This window comes from Copadichromis virginalis, linkage group LG22, assembly GCF_057382275.1.
Source record: "Copadichromis virginalis isolate Kocher_CV1m ecotype Utaka linkage group LG22, C_Virginalis_male_GT1.1, whole genome shotgun sequence".
Lineage (NCBI taxonomy): Eukaryota > Metazoa > Chordata > Actinopteri > Cichliformes > Cichlidae > Copadichromis > Copadichromis virginalis.
This window is the reverse complement of record NC_140638.1, coordinates 5,080,791-5,101,279: the sequence shown is the minus strand read 5'-3', so window position 1 is coordinate 5,101,279 and position 20,489 is coordinate 5,080,791. Positions and strand designations below refer to the sequence as shown.

The following is a 20,489-nucleotide window of genomic DNA, read 5'->3' as shown; positions in this document are numbered from 1 at the left end:
GAAATTTGGGTTTTTGCAGAACATTTTGACGTCACAGTAAAGTTGACATCTGTCTTGAAGTTTATAAAATGTTACCATTCCAATTTCATAAATTGGCTGTGTGCAGGTGGAACACTGGATTTCGACCTAAAATGCAGCTATATTCGCTGAATGGGAAAAAAGGTGGTACAAAACTAAACTGGAAAATTAATAACTAATAATGCGAAAAGACACATCAGGAAACACAGCCAAGAGGGAGGACGCGACACAGAACTGAGGGAGACCCGGACATAAATACACTCAAGGAAACGAGGGATGTGGGAGCACACGGGGAACCCAGCTGACACAGATAATGGTAACAAGACAGAGCAGGAGCAAACACAACGTGACGTACACTGACGGGAGACTATCAAAGTAAAACAGGAAGACAGAGACGCAGACACGAGGGGGAGAGAGAACACGGGGAGAGCACAGACCTGACGGGCTGGGGAAACACAAGGAGGGGAAACAAGGCATAAGAACTCACAATAAAATAAACAGACACACAGAGGGAGACAGAGGGCAAAGATGAAAGGGGGAATCTAATAAACTAAACTAAATAGAACAACCTAGGAACCATACAGAATAAAAAAAAAACTGAGAACGCTGGGTCAAGATGATCTAGGACCATAACGATTCCATCATTTTCTCATTTTAATTTCTGTGAAAGAGTATGATAATTCTCATTTCACCTTTGAGGTGACTTAGTTCACTTATTGCCTTCCTGACATCAAACCAATTTGAACCTAAATTGAAGGCACACTAACACAAAAGCACAATCCCTTTGGTGTATCAGTCATCAGTTGTTATTGAACATGACAACTTAATAGAGGCAAAAATCTATAATTTATATATAGCACTACACTCAGGTACTCAGGGGTAAAATGCCTGAAAATCATCTGGTGAAGCATTTTGGGTGCAGTTCTAGCAACATCTAGCTGCACTACAGAAGAGAAGGGAGCCTAATAGGCAGACATTTTCTAATGCAACATTTCCATTAGCAAAACAAAAATCAACAAAGAGACAAAATGTGTCACAAAGCATGCAATTAAAACCTAATTACAGATACACAGGAGGCAGATGGAGAGAACAAAAGGTGAGCCATTTATTCACACTGATGTACAAAACGTCAAAATCAGGCAAAGGCACACAGACGTACACAACCTGAAACACATAAGGGAAGTTACTGCTTTCTTCAGCATTACATTTATTTGTACTAAATTGCATGCCACAAGTATTAGTAAATCACCCATGCATAATACATTCAGCTTTGATCCTTGTCAAAGGGAAACTCTTGCAAACACATATGCCATGATGCCAGAATTAAAGGTACTTCAGGTATCTGTATGCCATAAAAAGAAAAAAACCCCATCAAACTCTTTTCTTCCTGGGCACTAGGGGAACAATCAGGAAATTTCAGTATGTGTTCGAAAAAAGGAAAATGTTGCAGTGGTATAGTGATACAGCTTTTCAGGAGTGGAGATATGAATATTACTTTCATTTTTAATGCACTAAAGGATAAAAATGCAATGGTAAAGTGCAAACAGCATCCAGTACAGAAACAACCACATTATACTGCTAACACAACCTCAGCTCTTTGCAAGGATCTTTACATACAGCATACTAACGCAAAGCTAGCCAAGAACCAAGAGTGATGATAACACAGTGATGAGCAGTCAGGCTGCAGCCTCCGTGTAGGTTCTTGTTTTTAAAGTGTGAAAATTGTGAAAATCACTTTTAAGTGTCTTTAGGCCAGCTGTCATCTTTACTTTGTGTTGTCTGCTTTGTGCTCATATGTAAACACTAAAAGAAAGATCCTATTTGTGTCCTCATTAGTATAAGTATTTGTGTTGGTGTGCGTGACTGTAGCTTCATGTTCATATTGTTAACTTATGAGACAGTGTTTTTCATGTCATTTTATTGAGTAATGAGAACGTAATGTAATTAATTATTTTCTCTGGTGAGTAATTAAGTAACATACTGGAACATACAAAGTTACTTTTAAGAAGATTAATGCAGTACATTACATTACATTGCCATTTATTACTGAAAACATAATCAAGGTCATTAAAAAGGAGGTAGGAAAAGGAGATAGGAGGGACTTTAGGAAAGCACCCTTCATTGTGAAACTAGCTGGAGCTCATTTGCATTTAAAGGTGCAGACAATAAAAGAATGAATTTGAAACAGAGAAAAAACTATACAGACACGTTGGAATTAAACTGTGTGATCCTCTGAGAAAAGACACATTCTGAACCTCCATTAATATGGTAAAAGTAGTTTAAAATGGCCTTATTTAAGTTGGTGTTTAAGTGTTGGACACAGTCACCACAAAGAAATGACTCCGCATTAACTGCGCTCTTCTTTCATTATACAGTCAAATTATATAAAGAAAGAAATTGAACATTTTTGATACTTACTATTTGTATCTCTGCTTAATATTTTCTATACTGGGCATAGTTCACGTACATTAGACTGAAATACTGTTTTGTACCACAATTGTGCAAGTGATGCCACACAGTCATCCTCTTTCCCTCAAATACGTGCATGTTGTACAAGATAACGATAATATCCAAAAAGCAAATTTATAAAAACCATAGTAATACGCGTCTCTTGTTAAAGTCACAGTATTTACGATGAAATGTATTAATGAAATTTTCAAAAACATCAAAATTCTTTTGTAGCATCTAATGCATGATCAGATCTTTTTTTGTTAGGTTTTTTTTAGCCTAACTTAGTTGTGCATTTTATCAACACAATCTCTGTAATATGACTTCAGTGAACACTACCAAACTCTATAACCAGCTTATACACTTACATCAATAAGAAAAACTTATGAGGAAAAATCAGTGAGAATCATGCTACCAATATTACATTGAGTATTATGTAAAATTATTGTTAAACAGATCAGCAATCCTGAAAGACACAAACTGTGTAAAATGTACACAACTGTAACTCTTTTAGTCATAAGTGGGAGATATTAAGTAACAATCTTATTTGAGGAACCAAAACTACAAAAAAGTTCAGATTTCTTACTTGCAGAGTTTGAACGCAGCTGATGAGGACTGCTTTAGTCTTAGTAGTCAGAGGCAGAAGTGAAAATGTATCTACTGATGTTTATCTTCGTTACTGTTACATTTGATTATTTAGTTTGTGTCATGTCTGTCTATCTCTCAATCACACACACACACACACGCACACACACACACACACACGCACACACACACTCACAGACTTCCTGTCTTTCTTCATGCCATGTGTCTGGCTTTGTCTTTTCTGCATATAGTTGTTGCTCTTTTTCTCACACAGTCACACTAATGTTGCCTCGCTGTTTGTCAAACACCCACATACAGATAAATATAGACAGAAGATGAAAATGTTAATCATACTTCAGACTGGTTGCTTTTCCCCTCAGGCTTGTCTGCCAATCAGATTCATCATGAAGGAGCATTATGTCCCAAGCAGAAGCCTCATGTGAAGTGGTACATGTTCGAGCAGTCTCACCACTTTTCGGCTTTTGCTGATTTCCACCAAAAAAAACTGAGTAGCTCAAATTTTGAGTAGAACTGATGTAGAGTGCACTGCAATGTCTTTTTCTGCCATAAACGGGTCATTTGTGGCTCATAATGGGCATCTACTGCCCTTGGGTTGTCCTCGGCTCAAAGATGGTCCCTATGTGAATGGCAAACAAGTATATGGGAATCCCGAGTATTCAACACAAATGTAACAATACTTCAGTGGTGGTTAAAAGTATGTTGCTGAGAAGAAGGGTTTTAGTAAATGACCACAAGAGGGCGAAAACAATCTCTAACTAAATGAAAACATTTAATAAAATCAGCAAGCTTTTCTCAGACCTTGATAGGCAAAACTCTCTCTCTTTTTCTGCTCTCTCTCTCTCTCTCTCTCTCTCTCTCTCTCCATCACTCCTAAAACGTCCACCTCTTCCTAAACAACCAAATGTCATGTTGCCATATAATTTTTTGATTGGTTGACATGGTGCATTCCTCCACCAACACAAACGGGCTGTTTTTTGTTTGGTCATAAGCAGAGAGTCTTTGCTAGCGTTGTCCTTAGACGGTAAACGTGACGAAACTATTCAGAAAAAAACACAGGAATATATTGTTTATCATGACTCTGGTTTCACGTGGCCTATCAACACAATTTAAAAACTGGTATATATCACCTTGTTGCTTTGTCATCTTAAAGTAGTCATGTGATTGGATTACCACTTTATTCTTCCTCAGTGAAACAACAGCACTCATGTGATTGTTTTGCCACCTAGCTCCAGGTGTTGTGCCAAAAAGTGATGTCTACCAGAGGGTAATTGCCGCCCACGGGAGCATGCACAGCTGCTTAAAGCTGTAGCGCCCAGATTACTTACAGCTACTTCTGTGCAACTGATATAAGATGCGGCAAGCTGAAGACAGCTTCAACCGTCTGTTTGTTGAAAAATAGTAATGCCACCGCACTGCGTTTTCTTGTTAGTAACGGTAACGGCGTTGTAACGATAGGAATTGTAATTAGTTAGATTACTCGTTACTGAAAAAAGTAACGCTGTTATTCTCATCACTGCTGGCTACTGGCTGTAGCTCAGGCGGTAGAGCAGGTCATCTACTGATCGGAAGGTTGGTGGTTCGATTCCTAGCTTCCCCCAGTCTGCATGCGAAATATCCTTGGGCAAGATATTAACCCCAAATTGCTCTCCGATGCATCCATCGGAGTATGAATGTGTGTGAATGTTACTTAGAAAGCACCTAGAACAATGTGCTTGTGCGAATGGGTGTGAATGGGTGAATGCACAAGTTGTGTAAAGCGCTTTGAGTGCTCAGAAGAGTAGAAAAGCGCTATATAAGAACCAGTCCATTTACCATTTACCATTTCTAGGAATATGGACAAATTTATTAAACCCCCCAAAATATGACTATCCAGAGTTGGGACCAGGAAGCACAGTTGCAGTCTTACACACCTCTCTGCAGCTTCTCTCCTACTGGAAGCAGATCAAGGATTATTGGTTAATGATTAACCAATAATCCTTGATCTGCTTTCTCTATTAGTTTTTTTTTTTTTTTTTTTTTTTGTGCCTGTCGCGTTTGGATCTTTAGCCGTCAGAATTGTTGTCTGAAGGCCAAGAAAGATGCCAAGCGGATTTACTTTACCAAGTGGATCATCATGGCCTTGCCATATTGGTCCATTTGATTGACCTTTATTATAATTATGTATTTATTTTATTTTATTTTCGGTTGTTACAGATGGGACAGATATGACTGGGGGATAGGACAGGGAGAAAGAATGAAAGAAAGAGAGGGAGAGAAAGAAAAATAGAGGGGAGATGATAAAAAAAAGAAAACACACAAAACACCTGGATCAACTGTATGGAGATAAAAAAAAAAACAGAAGAGAAAACAAACAGGAAAGAGCAACATAACAAATACAACACCATCACAATAAACTAGCTAACAGTAGATGCTAAATATTACATGTTATTGTGCAGCACACAAGATCGGCAGCGCCCAATGTGCTTTGAGATAGCAGCCAAGAAATGTGTAGTTTGTGTCTGTGAACACCGGTGTGTACACCTGTGTGCACACCTGTGTGGATCAGCATGCTTGTATTCAAAAGGTTTCTCCATGTAACAATCTGCTAGGGAGTGTGGGGAGCCATAGCCCCGTCCCCCAGGGCATAAAGCAGGTATGGAGGAGATCCAGGCCCCAGACATTCAGAGGCCCCAGAGTACGAGGAGCCAAGGAGGACCACCACAGGGGCAACCATGCCACCCTCCTGGGAAGAGCTGAGGAAAGCCCCAAACGAGAGGTCACCCAGCAGCCACGGAGCAGAGGCCAGAGGGGGTTGCAGTGACGTGCCCTCGGGCTCTGCCGGCCTGAGGCCTGAGGGCACCCCACCCCCCAGAAGGGGCCCGGTCGGGCCACAGGTGCCAGGCCCTGCTAATCGGCCACCAGGAGTGAGCTGGTGAGCGCCCAGCCCCAGACACCAAGAACCACCAACATACCAACGTCTGAGGGCATCAGCCACCGGCAGGGAGTGTGGTGAGGGGAGATAGGCCTCCATACCTCGGAGAGCCTGAAATGTTCCCAGAGAACTATTAGGTTTAAACCATGAATAATTCTTAACTCTAGGATTCATACTTCTCCAAATGTCTGTAAAATTATTATCACTAGCAAAGTTCTCAATAATATTATTTTGGTTGCCTCCTTCCTAAGCGAGGAGGCCATCTGTCCATCCATTCATCTGCTGTCATGTTCCAACCTCCCCCTATGTAATCTATGGGGTACATAACTTTAAACTCTAAAATAACATTTGTTAAATTTTCCAATAGACTTTTATTTTGAAGCTCATTATTATGTCTATAAAGATTTGTGACAATTAGAAATATACCTTCACTCTTCAAAACTACAGTTTACCAATGGGCCCCTCTGTCAGCTTTGTAAGTTATAATCTCCCCTGGGAATTTATTAAAACAAATCACCACACCTCCAGATCTGTTAGAACCATGGCTGAATCTGGTCTCCCCACTGATTAGCCCAAAAGGTCAGCATCCACCGTGTGAGTTTCTTGTAGAAACAGACAGTGACATTTTTTCCCCTTGCAAAATAAAAAAAAAGTGCCTTTCTCTTAACAATTTCCTTCAAACCCCAAACGTTTAATGAACCAAATTAAATTTTTGAGTGAACCATAACAAGTAAGAGAGCATACTATAAGAATAAATAAATAAATAATAATAAAAAGTATGAGTTTAAATCATAACACTTGTCACCCACTCAATGAGTAATAACCTGTAACTTTCAGTAGAGCTCTGTTGCCCCATTAATAATATTACACTGTATATAGTCTTACATGAAGTCTTTCATTCCATCCTTCGTCTATCCATGAGGACCCCGGAAAAAGGCCCGTTTTCCAGCCCATCTTGCTTGTTCAATTTGGGGCCACAGCCGCCTCCTCTTCTCACTGCTCCCGTGGCAGTACCTCAGCGAAGTGGAAACCGCCGTCCTTACAGACCGCCAAACCTTTGCTTTGACGCTCTTCCTTTACGTCTCAGAGCAAGCAATGATGACATTTCTGACCTTGTTCTCAATCTTCTTCTCAACTCTATGCACCATATCTACAGATTCCTCAACCTTTGATATCATATCAGGTGCGATCTTGCCAAGGATTCCAATAACCAATAATAATAATAATAATAATGTGACATCTTCATCTTTTAACTTTCTTTTTTGCAGGCTTCTTTTAGGTGTAGGAACCAAGTCGTTGCCATGTTCCCTTTTGCTCACCACTGCTACGTCCATTGCTGCGTAGTCATGTTCCATTCCCTGTTTGCCATCTTTCTTTTCACCACATGGCGATGTTGGTTTCTTGTTTTTTGAGGTCGACTTTGAGTTTAGCAGGTTTAACTATACTTGGGGCATTCTTTTCACTATTCTCGAGTGGAAACAATTAAGAACACAATCTAAATTCTGGGATAAATTTATCAAGCTCCTAATTCGTGCGACTGCTCAACTTGCCATCGTGCACCACCCCCAAAAGTCTCAATAAATGCACACGTTTTGGTGGGTATAGCGGCTTCCACGAGTGTGATGCTTATTTTGAGCAACAAAAGATAATAAAATATAATTTTATTTCTATATTTCAAGATCACAATAATCTTCCAATTTAGAACTACAAGTTAAAGAAAAAAAAACTAACACAAATAAAAATAAACTTCAGTTAAATACTTATAATTTTTCCCAAGCCACGCGGAGCTGTTATGAATTGTGTGTTAAAATTGAAATGGTTAAGATCCTTAAGAACAAACATTCCTTTTGATATGTTAATCTCAATGTGATGATTGATAAAATGGGTGGAAGAGAATTTTAAGTTGTGACTTTGATTGCAGTTCATTACCTGTTAAAAATCAGTGTACATGGATGACTGAAGATCCAGAGGGATTTGGGCTGTAGCTGATTTTATGGATGAGAAAGGGGTCTTATTAAAACAGACGTTCTGTGAGAAGTTTGACGTAAGATGCACTGCTAAGAGTTATAAAACACTAACAAAAGCCATCCCAGTCCCTTTGAGATCAATGATTAAATTTCTCCTAGATTGGGACAGCTCTGCATAGCTGGAGACCTTGACTTGTGACAGCAGGTTTACAAACAACGCGATCAGAAATATTTTGATAAACGAAATCTGTCCCAACCCAGTTAAAAGAAATTATACTCTAAAAGAATTTGAGGCCATCGAGGTTAAGATTTAGCCAACTAATGAATTCCTAAGACTTGTTTTTTCTTTCATTCTTTTGTTATTCCTCTTGCTTTTTTAAATCTCTCTTTTTCTGTTGTTGTAATGCTCAGCCGTATACATTTATATGCATGGATAACTAATATGGTCTCATATTTTTATATTATTGTTGACAAATAAAGTTAATTTAAAAAGAAAAAATGTGCTAACAAGGAGGAGGCAGAGTTTATGACCTATACTGCAGCCAGACACCAGGGGGCGTCAGAGACGTTTTGGCTTCATTTTTGGGGAGCTGTCAGGTCGTCCATGTTTTCTGCAGTCGTTGGTTGTAACAGGACGTGATACTATACTGCAGAGAGAGCCAACACCAAGTGAGAGCACCCAAGAGCACCTGGCTGCAGCCACCCAAAGGAGGAACTGATGCAAATATCCACAAAGTATATACAAACTCACCATCTTTGTTTGTTTATTCATTCAGTACATATTTGATATCCAGTAATTAAGTTGTAGGCAAAGACATTTTCATAATTATTTGATGCAAACAACTACAGCAGTTTCCTGATGAAAATTATTATAAAGGGTTCATTTCTATATGAAAATTGTCTCTAGATGACACCATGGAAAATAATGTATCTATGTTCACAGTATGTTGTTATTTATTGGATCGTCGTCAACCACATCTAGTGGTTGGCAGAATTAGATCTCAGATCTTATCGTCCTACTGATATAAATATAATGCTATAGAAAGAAAAAAAAAACCCTCCTCAACAGAGTAAAACCTGCTATTTCCTGTCAGGCTGCTGATCATTAGCTTGTTTGCTTTTAATAAAACATATTTACAGCCTCGTATTTAAAAAAACGTTGTGTTTACTTAAGCCATTTTTAATGATCATAATAACTGCAAAAAAAGTGGATTTGTTTCCCCTGTAACTCACTCATCTAAACTACACTGACACTTACATTTAGGGGCGTGCCAAATGACAGGCAGATGCTGACATGTTGTGACCACTGAGTCATTTTTCTCAGTTATCTGGATTTCTAAACCATGTTTATGATTTTGTTACTTTTTGACATTAACCTGTCCAGTTAGATTTGATATGTCAGTCCATGGGTAGTTTGGCCAAGAGTATCATGACATACGCTTTTCAAAACATTTAAAGGAACACTTTCAAAACATCTCAACGGTATCAACTCTTATATTCTTCGGGAACTCCCTGCATACTCTCGCACGATGAGGGGCCTTGTTCACTGGGAGGAATCCAGGACCTACTGCATCTGTGTAGGGTCTGCCAGGGTCCATGGATTTCAGCCCGATACCTAATGACAGTCAGGGTGTTGCTGCCTACCCTGTGGAGTGCTGTGCATTCCTCTATGGATATGCCTCCCCAAACCATCATTGACCCACCACCAAACCAATCATACTGAATGTTCTCCATAGCTTCTCCAACCCTTTCATGTCTGTTGTATCTGCTCAGGGTAAACCTGCTTTCATCCATGAAAAGGACAGGGAGCCAGTTGGTGAACCCATCAATTCTGGTATCAACCCCAGGTCTACCATTAGTGACACAGACACTAGCTAAGTGAAAACTAGTATAAAACTGTCAGAAAAAGATTAAGAAGTGAAAAGTGTCAGTGGCCCCCACCTGCAAAATCATTCCAGTTTTGGAAGTTGTCTAATTGATGCCACTGTAGTGCACCTGCTGTTAATTTTATTATCACTAAAGCAGCTGGAACTGATTAACAATCACTTCTGCTACTTAACTGAACAGATCAATATCCCTAAACTGACCCGATGCTAGCTATGATTAAAGTTTTCCTTTAATTTTTGAGTAGTGAAGACTGCATATACTATGTACTATATATAATATATCATGATGAAATACATCTTGATTTACTGTAGGGATGTCAGAATTTATTAATGTCACCCTTGGCTAACTAAAAGCACAGATGAGGAAGGTTAGGTGGAACCTCACATGCCTGTTTTGTTGAGCTTGAATAAATACTATCAAATACTAGCGTCACGATCACTGGCAGAAACCACACCCACTCTCTCTTTTTTGCCCCCACAACATTAATGTGTTCCAACTTACAACTTAAATCCTAAGAGTGATCAGTGGACTGAGTAGTCTGGCCTTCCATTTCATCTGCCAAAGCTCTTCTATAAACTCTTGTCACACTCTGTTTAAATCCCTCATTCATTTTTAGACCCATGCAAAAATACAACAGTGGGTTCATACAGCTGTTAAAGTAGGCAACACCCTTTGCTACAGGGTACCAGATTTTCACCACTGCTTTTTCATTGTCCACCATCTTCACCAGTAAGAGGCAGTGGTATGGCGCCCAGCACAGGAAAAAGGCAATGACCAAACATGCTATGATACGCAAGGGGCGGGACTTCCCTGACAGGCGGGTGCGTCGGATGCCTACTCCAGCCAGGATGTAACAGACGAGAATCACTATGAAGGGTAATATGAAGCCGCACAGGAAGTGGATGGAGTAGAGAGCTACTTTGGTGCTATTGTACCCCTCTGGATTCTCTATTGGGTCCACAGAACACCAACTCAAGTTTTTTTTGTCCATGTACATTTGACAATTAATGACATAGGGAATGCTGAAAAGAATCGCCACGATCCAGACGCAGACTGCCACCACCCTCGCTGCCCACATGGTGCGTCGCCGCTTTGTGAAGACGGGCTGCCAGATGCAGAGCACTCGATCCAGACTGATCACAGCCAGCAGGAAGACAGAGCAGAACTTGTTGGTGTATTTGAAGAAGCCATAGAACTTGCAGACGAAGAGGCCAAAAGGCCAGTGGTCAAAGAAGAGCATCTGAGCGAGGGAGAAAACCCATGTGCAGCAGAAGATCAGGTCTGCTATCGCCAGGTTCACCAGCCACACGTTGGTGACTGTCAGCTAAGCAGGACGAAAATAAAACAAGATGGCTAAAAAAGAGGAAGAAAGTGAAAGACATTAATTAGGTGGTAAATTTCATTGTAAGCAAACCTGTTATATTGTCAAATATATACAAAATACGAATTGTGATTGAGCGTTATTGAAATGCTACTCTAAAGAGAAAATTAAGTTCAGTTATGGCCGTTGAATAAAAAAAATAAAAAAATAATAAGGATTTGAAGGTCTTTAAAGTCCTATAATGACTTCCAGGTGACGATACAGAGAACAGATGATGAATGTGATGGGTAATCTTGCTGCAGGCCCTGCTGTTAAGTAATCCAATGATTTCTTTTTTTTTTTTTTGCAGCTTTTTTGTTTTTCTCTTTGAAGGCTGTTTTGTCTGCTGTTGTATAGTTTCCATATCAAGATCTTATCCAGTATAATCGAATGTTTGCTACTGAGGAGTGCTTAAAAGTCTTAGTTTTGGAAAAGGGCAGACTTTTCTTAGTGATCTGAGAAAGTAAAGTCTCAGTTGAATCTTTTTTTACTAGTGCCACTCAGTTAACAGTCTATTTAAGATCATCACTGACACATTTCGGAACCTAAAGCTATAAACTCCCATCACTTCCTCTCCTGCTACTTTTAGTGTCTGGGGCTTCCTCTGATGATGTCTGAAATCTATGATAAGCTTTTTGTCTTCTTGATATTTAGTGTTAGATGAAGTCAGTTGTGCACTTTATCCCTATAGGCAGTCTTGTTATCTGCTGATTTAACTATACTTGTGAGGTAATCAGAAGTACATGAATAAGTCTGGAGGTAGTATAATATTGTATATTTAACACAGACTTTAAGCAATCATGGCCATTCAATTGGCTGATAACATTCTATCAGTTTCCATTCATCAATCTTGTAACTAATTAATTTACTTTCCCAAAGCTATTATCAAATCTATCTATACCATCCAAGAAGTCTGTCAAGAGTTGGATTTCCTTGTCTGCTGAAAAGTTTAGAATTTTTTTTTTTATTTTAAGCTCAGTGACATTTGATAAACATTCAAGCCTTACAAGTTATGTACCCATTGATTTTAGATTTTTTAACCGATTGTGGCTTTCCTGGGTAGATGTTGTGAAAGTATATTTCCTGTTCAAAGAAGCTGCCTTTTAGGGTGTTATAAAATATTGTACAGAAACATTTCAAACTCAGAAGGTATTTGAAACTGATTATGCAATATATCTACCTTAAGTTTGAATCCAGCCACCCAGATCACCACAGAGTTCCCCGTGATGCCGAGTACAACGGTCAGTGTGTACAGGATGCTGCTGAATTTTTTCATCATGGCATCAATATCCACCACAGTTGCCTGGGCCTCCTCAGAAGGCTTGAGTCCCAGGGTGAGCAGAGAGGCATTGGGAAACATTTTTTGTCTGGGAAAGAGAGAACAGAAGAATTTTACGCTATCATGTAACTCCTAACCTAACAGACGGTGATTAAGAAAATGTAAGATTATATCACATGTTGCTCTACGTTATCATACTCCCTAACACTATTTTAAAATGAAATTGTCTAAAACCTAAAAGAAGGGGAAAACTGCAGGTAAACAAAGCAGAAGATTCTTTTTACAGAGATCATTTTAGGGAATCCCAAATACAATTTGTGCAATCAGAAGTTGTTATGAATTTATGTTGTTAAAGTCAGAATAGGATTTTTGCCTCACATCAGCTGCCTTCATGTTGTGCATTTGGGTCCTCCTCACAAAGTTCAGCATAAAACATGGATAAGTGTGAAATGTTTCTTCTTCACCCATTTTTTGTTCAGTCAGTGTGTTTATGCACCACTTTGCATTTAATTATTTATTATTTTTCATCTCTGTCTCTCTCATAGTGTTTTTTTTGTCCTACAATCCTTCCCTCAATCCCAGTTTGTCAGAACTGACTCCCGTCCATGAGCTTGGTGGTGCTGAGGTTTCTCCCTGTTAAAAGGGAGTTTTTTTCTTTCCATTTTTTTTTCTCTGTATTATTGTAGGTTCATCACCTTACATATTAGGTCCCTTGTTGACAGTTGTTGTCATTTGGCAGTAATCAACTTAGGACTTAGCAGCTCACTGTGCACCTGGATATTGGACTTCCCGAGCAACAGACCCAGAACGTCAGGATGGGAGAGCACACTTCTTCCACCTTCTTTCTGAACATCCCACAGGGGTGTGTCCTCAGCCCTTTTTCATGCTCACTTTTCACCCATGACTGTTGTGTAATCCGCACTAGTAACACTATTATAATGTTTGCTGACAACACCACCATCATAGGGCTGATCGACAACATGAATGATTCAGCCTACAGAGAGGAGATTCAGCATCTGAAGCAATGGTGTGAAGACAACAACCTGCAACTGAACACAGCCAAGACCAAGGAGATGGTAAATGACATCAGGAGAACAAAGCAATGGGAGCACTCCACTCTCTACATCGATGGAGAGGAAGTAGAAAGCGTAGAAAGCTTTAGTTCCTTGGCCTTCACATCTCGACCAGCCTTACCTGGTCCACAAACATTTCTCACAAGGTAGGAAAAGCACAATAAAGGATGTACTCCCTCAGGAAGCTGCATCAAGCCCAATTACCCCAGAAACTGCTAATTAACTTCTACGGCTCCATCATTGAGAGCCTTCTAGCCTACTGGTGCAATTGGCATTTCACCAACACCCCTCAGAGACATCTTTACTGGCAGACTTCAGCAGGAAGCCAGTATTATCATCAAAGACCCCTCAATTAGCTTTTTTACAACTATTTTTTCAAGAATTCTTTTAGATAAAAGGAAGGTTGGAGATTGGTTTATAAAGACAGATGGGCCAACTAATGGCTTTTTACATATCGGTTTAATTACTGATACATTGAATGCCTTTGGTGCATAGCTCATTAATAGAGATAGATTTCTCATATCTATGATCAAAACATTAATGGTAGGACTTTCTTGAACAGTCTTTTAGAAATGGGGTCTTATAGACACATTGATGGCTTGGAGGAAATAAATATTGAACTTAACTAAACTCTGATTTTTCAGAGTGAGCATGTAAATAGTATTGAAAATAGCTGTACAAAATGATATGTCTGTGAGATGGTTAAACTATATATAATTTTTTCTCCAGTGAGTGTTTTGTGATGGGAATCATGAAGTTATTAATAGTTACAGTTGAGCTCTGATGGCTCAGCAGAGCTTTGACTCTGTGTCAGCCTGGCTAGAGTGTTGAAAAGAAACCTAAGGTTGTTCTTATTTCCTTTAATTGATGATGAGTAATACAGTATATCCTGTTAGAGAGGGCTTTTTAAATAGTCTTTTTCCAGGTTAAATTACATTCTTCTAAATTAGTGACACATCATTTCCTTTCCAGCTTATCTGTTTATCTGAGACTGTCCTTTTTTAGAGGAGACACACTATCCAGGATAGTGATGACACGAGTCAACATTATTAATAAGATAATAGACCTTTGTGGGTAAGCTTAGGTACCTGTGCTATATTATAGGGGAATATGTCATTGAAGAGTTTTTATTTTATTGTTAAATGTTCAGTTTCTATGCCATACATTAGAACAAGATCCCAAGTGTGATTATAGGGGTGCGGACTTATTTATATTTACATATTTATTTTCTTGTCTGGAAATGTCAAACAAATCATATAAATATGCACTTATATGCTAATAACCCATTGCATTTGCTCATTATCAATGTGGGTGCAAGTTCTTTCAAAGAAGGCTCGCTGAAATTCTCCCTTCTTTCCTTCTAGCACAGAAAGCTACAACTAAGAAATCCCTTCTAATAATCTTTTAGATACTGACCTCTCTCTGCACCAGTGCAGTGTGGATTCAAATGACTACGCTGCTAAGCATTAGTAGTGTGCGGACTGATAGTAAAATATCGACTTCTCCAATGCCAGATGTTTTATGAATCAATTCACATTTCAAATATATCTATATTTTAGTAATTTGGGTCCAAAAAGGTTGATTCTGTTCATCTGGACGCAGAGTTTTCAGTGGGAGAAACGTTTCGTCACTCATCGAAGTGACTTCTTCAGTCTCAGATGACTGCAGGTTTCCTCAACCTTATAAACAGTACATTTGCACAATAATTGAAACCAGCCCACTATATGAACAATGGGCTGTGAGATCAGTTCCTTGATCATTAATCCTTGGGGTGGACCAATTTTTGGCAGAGCGTGTTTTGGGGTTTAAAAGCCACACAGACACAGTTTTAGGAAAAAATTGGTCCACCCCACAAATCGGGTCCCCCGACACAAACAGAATCATATAGTGTACGCTGTTAAGTGCCCGGAGGATGGCCATGGTTTATATATCGACAAAACCAAACAACCTGTGGCAAAGCGTATGGCACAACACAGAAGAGCTAATTCATCAGGCCAGGACTCCGCAGTCTACTTACACCTACTACACCTTGTTATGTTATAGTTTTAACAAGCGCACGAGAATTCGAGCAAACAGTTTTTACTTAGTCATTAGATGGTATTGTGTGTAAAATTTTGAGGTGCATTTTTTTTTTAATTCAATCTATTTTGGAATAAGGCTGAAAAATGACAAAATGTGGAACAAATGAAGTGCCATCAATACTTACCGGATGCATGGTACTAGTCTACATTTCTACAGAGTAATCAAATTGCTGCTATGCAGATGATATTCATTATACATGTCTAACACTTGAAAAGTGATAATAATGTCAAGCCGTTGACCAGAAATGTTATAGCTCTGATCCTAATCCATTTGTTCCTGTTGATGTAGAAATCAATTCAGGATTATTTTTCAAACACTTACTTACATAAAAATGTAATTAACCATTCATGGCGAGGTATTGAGATTAGTTTTTTGGTTTTATTACTATTATTAATTTTAAGATGTACACACCTTGTCTCAATATGAAAATGATAACATTCTTCGTGTTACTCCCCATATAATATAACATATAACATGATATGATTTTAAGGACCACACACACATACTTGGAAGTGATTTCGAGATAAAAAAGCTCTGGCTGTGATATTTTAAAGGAGTAAATAATTGTTTAACGATTTTTTTGCTAATTATGAAAAAAGAGTCTATAATGAAAATTAAAAGATCATTACTTCATGATCACATCAAAATGAACTGTGGTGGTAGAAACCTTCACAAAGCTAAAGAAGTTATAAGTTAGTTAGTGTTCAGGGCGGTGTTATGTCATAAATTGAAAACTGAAGTCTTACCAGTAGAAAGAAATACAGTAGCACTTCAAAAGAAAAGATCCCCAATGACTGAGAAAAAAGGTTTTTTCTGCTGTTGAGAGACGTAAGGCTACTGGAGTCAAATTGCAAATAAACGTGGGAGTGCAGGGACAGTACAGTTTCTTTAGCCACACACAGTAAAAAGAAGAAAACCCCACCACCTTGTGGTTGCATGTCCAACCACTCAAAATAAAGTTTACATCTATGTCCATACAGACATCACTAATATAGATTTAAATATTTACTTTGAAGGAAAAAGGCCCCAAAAAAAGTCTTCCTCTCCGAAGCTATTAATACAGTTTCTTCCTCCATCTCCATCACCGTGTGACTCATGGATGCATGTTTGTCAGAGATATCTGAGGAAATGGCAAACAACATTAAATTTGTAACCTCCATCCCATGGTGAGCATGTATGAAATGTCCCGAGTGCCAAAATGAGTTAATTAAATAATTAATTAAATGTGTCGTTAATTAAATAAAATTGTAATTAATTAATAATCAAATATATCTATCATTATTTAAATGTCAATTCATTTCATTTAAAACATTTTAGAAGTTATTTCTATTTCCAGTTTTAATTAGTTGACACATTTAACTTAACTTAATTTACTTAATTCAATCTGTGTTTTGTTTTTATTTTAAAATTTACTGCTACTGTCACAAACACACACTCACACACACAGGCATACAAACTACCATTTAGGGGTTTTTTTAGTAGTCAGTGTGTCTGATGATTTTTGGACTAGATATGACAGATCAAAGCTCAAGTATGTTTGGTAAGTATAGATATGGTAGTGATGGTCTTGAAGCTTTCCATCCAACTGGTTAAAAACAGGTTCATTTCCAAAAGCTTCATGTGTACACAGACCCCCCCTGCTGGTCAAAATCTTTCAACTACTTCTTACAGCTTCTTGGTTTTCTTACAACAGTGTCATCATGGGAATAATCATGATGATGTTTGTGTTTGTGGGAGTATTGCAATTTCAATTTCCTGTGTATGACTAGTCTTTGACAACAAAGCTGGTGTTGACTTTGACCAAAACTACAGTAACATGTTTCATTATTTACAGGAATATTACGTATAATAGCTCAAAGTGTTGCCACACAGGAGGAAATGCTTCTCCTTTCAGCAGGCTCCATGAAAACAACCTCCTCATGTCACTGGGAAAACTCCAACATGAACACTAACATGCAGTTTTGGGGGGTAATCCATGGTGCTTATGAATATTCGTGAATCACATCAACACTCAAACCACATTCTGAAACAGCGAGGCTTCACACATCACGACCGATGTCACTCATCCTTAAAGAACCTAGCTATGATATGTACTTGATAAAGGATTTCCTGGATTAAATCCTGGCACAGTGCATCACATCACTAGTGAATAGTCTTTTTCCTTAGAATTTACTATTGTTCTTTTTGCAACAATTTTAGAATGTTCTCATGTCTGATTTGAAAGTTTGCATTTACATTGGCTGTTCTTGTTTGTCCTCCTTCACCCCGTGCAAAGTATAAATGGTTCATTTTCCTTCTACCAACTTTTTCCTTGTTACTGGCTATTTTATAAAAATCAATCAATCAATCAATCATTCAAAGACAATACCAAAGTGCTGTACATAGTACTTTCGAAAATACTTCGTCTTGTCTCCTGAAATGTTGAGTCCTGATCTTCAGTGTTCCAAGAATCGGCCTGTCTGTGTAACGTTTTACACATTTGAATACTACTTATGTACTCTTTAAAATAAATAGATAAATAAATAGACCAATCAGGTTTAACATTATGTATGATACTGCATGATGCTGTGTTGGTGCCAGTTCTGATGTTCATTCCCATTGTTGGTGCTTTCAGTTGCATGGGTCACCATGGGCATCTTGACAGGTCTGTGGCTATGCACTGCCCCATTCACAACAAACTGCGGAGTCTTTGCTCCCCATGTACATGACCCTTGGCCACCCATGACCCTATCATCACTGTCCCTTCTGTTTCTTCCACGTTTGATAGATACTGAACATTGCAGACCAGAACATCCCACAAGAGCTGTGCTTTTGAAGATGTTCTGACCTCGTTGTCTGTCCATCACATATGTGATATACACGGGTGCCATGATGAAGAGATAATCATGGTGTGGTGATATTAACCAGAGCCTGCTATGTGCTGTGGCCTGAAGACAGAGCTGTCTTTCTGATGTTCGGTGGGTCCAGCCTTACAGTGTCCAGGAGGATAATTGCCAAAACAGATCTCAATGGAAGTTATCTGCTTACTATAAGGGGTAGATAATGTGTGTCACTGCTCGGCCTGGCGTCAGACTGTGTGTTCTGTCTGCTTTGAAAGACTGTGAAGGTTTAAAAAATAATAATATTCAAATAGATGGAGCACCAGAAAAACAAAAGTAATGGAAATTAATTTAAAATCATTTATTTAAAAATACATTTGTATTATAGTTGTAATACAAATAATCTAGTTTAAATTGAATTGATTGCACTGCTATAAGCTGCATTTCATTATGTACAAAACAGTCTTGTATATGTAATCCAGCGGCCCCAAACTCCCGGGCCACGGACGGGTATCGGTCCATGAGTCGTTTGGTACCAGGCCGTGAGAGTTGAGGCTCGGCTGTGAAATTTATGGTTTTCAGAGTTTTTATTGGTTTTTGACATTATTTTTTCTTTTAAACGGTTTTAGCGTTAACTCTGTGTCCCTGGGTCTTATCCCATGTGTTATAAATAAATCTACTTTTTTTGGTACTGGTTTTATTTTGTTGTATTTATCTGCGACACCTCAAATGCCGGTCCGTAAAAATATTGTTGGACATAATGACAGACATGTCTGTGGTGCAAAAAAGGGTTGGGGACCGCTGATATAATCTATATTTAATGTACCCAAATAAAATATCACCCATTAAAAGTCCAAAATGTTTGTAAGTAGTTAATGAGTTTACACATTCAGTTCTAATGTGATGTGTATCTTTGCAAAAAAACAACAAAAAACTTGTATATTTAAGAGACATTCTGTCATGGTCCTGAGTCTGAGGACTCAGTGTTTTGTGTTCCTTATGCTTTTGTTCATTCAGAGTGTGTATTCTGTTGTGATTTTGCCATTTGTTAGGTTTCTGTTCTTTGCCTGCCTGCTTCCACTTCTCTGTGTTCCCTCTGTCTGTCCATGGTGTTATTGTGTCTGCTCATGAGTCTGCCTGTCAAGTTCAGTGTCCGGTCTGGTTCTCTGTGTCTGTTAGTTTCCTGTTTTATTCTGAAAGTTCATGTCTCATGTCAGTGTGTTCAGTTTTACCTCTCCCCTGTCTCGTTAGCCTTATTGCTCCCAGCTGTGTCTCCCTCCTGTGGCCCATTCCCTGATTACTCCCCGTGTATTTAAGCCCTGTGTTTTCCTGTGCTCTCTGTCGCGTCGTCTGTTTAACTCCATGTCAGTCTGCATTATTCTGTTACCTGGTATTCATTCTGCGTCTCTCTGCCATCTCTCTTTGTGCATTTCGCTCCTCCTCCCGTGAGTGTCTGGTTTAAGTTTTGTTCTTTAGTTTTCCCAGTTTAGGTTTGTTTACTCCCCGCTCTGCTCTTCCTGTTTTGTCACTTTATCACCTCTGCAAATAAATTTTCACTCGCACCCCAGTCAGTGCCTGCATCTTGGATCCTTTTCTCAATTCACCACACGACTGCTGTGCAGCCGTGACACATTCACCATTAAAATGATATTTCCACATATAAAATAACTAGATTTAGCTTTTCTCTTTTTTTCAAATCATTGAGAAAATCATTATTTCAGTTACAGTACATTATAGTGTATATAAAATCAAGTACAAACTGGTGATTTAATCTATTTCACATAAAATAATTGTATTTAATAGGTATAAGTGTTAAATGTTGTTATTTACTAAACCATTAACATTACTTTAAAAACAATATCACTCCTTTAATGCAATACTACTGTATTACATTTGAATTAAAAATATTTGCCTTTAAAAACACTTTGAATTTTAAAATTTTACTAAATACACACACACACAGACACACGCACACACACACACACACACACACACACACACACACAGACAGATAGAAATAAGTTATAGAATGATGAGAT

At 38.5% G+C, this 20,489-nt stretch overlaps 1 protein-coding gene across 1 annotated transcript; it reads right to left on the bottom strand.

Moving 5' to 3' along the window:
• Positions 1–10,348: 10,348 nt before the first annotated feature.
• On the bottom strand, positions 10,349–12,557 carry LOC146682492 (formyl peptide receptor 2-like). The gene is made up of 2 exons (XM_085446437.1): positions 12,378–12,557; positions 10,349–11,161 (listed from the first exon to the last, which is right to left on the bottom strand). The coding sequence occupies exons 1-2, from the start codon at positions 12,555–12,557 to the stop codon at positions 10,349–10,351; spliced, it is 993 nt and encodes a 330-aa protein (XP_085302563.1).
• Positions 12,558–20,489: the final 7,932 nt, after the last annotated feature.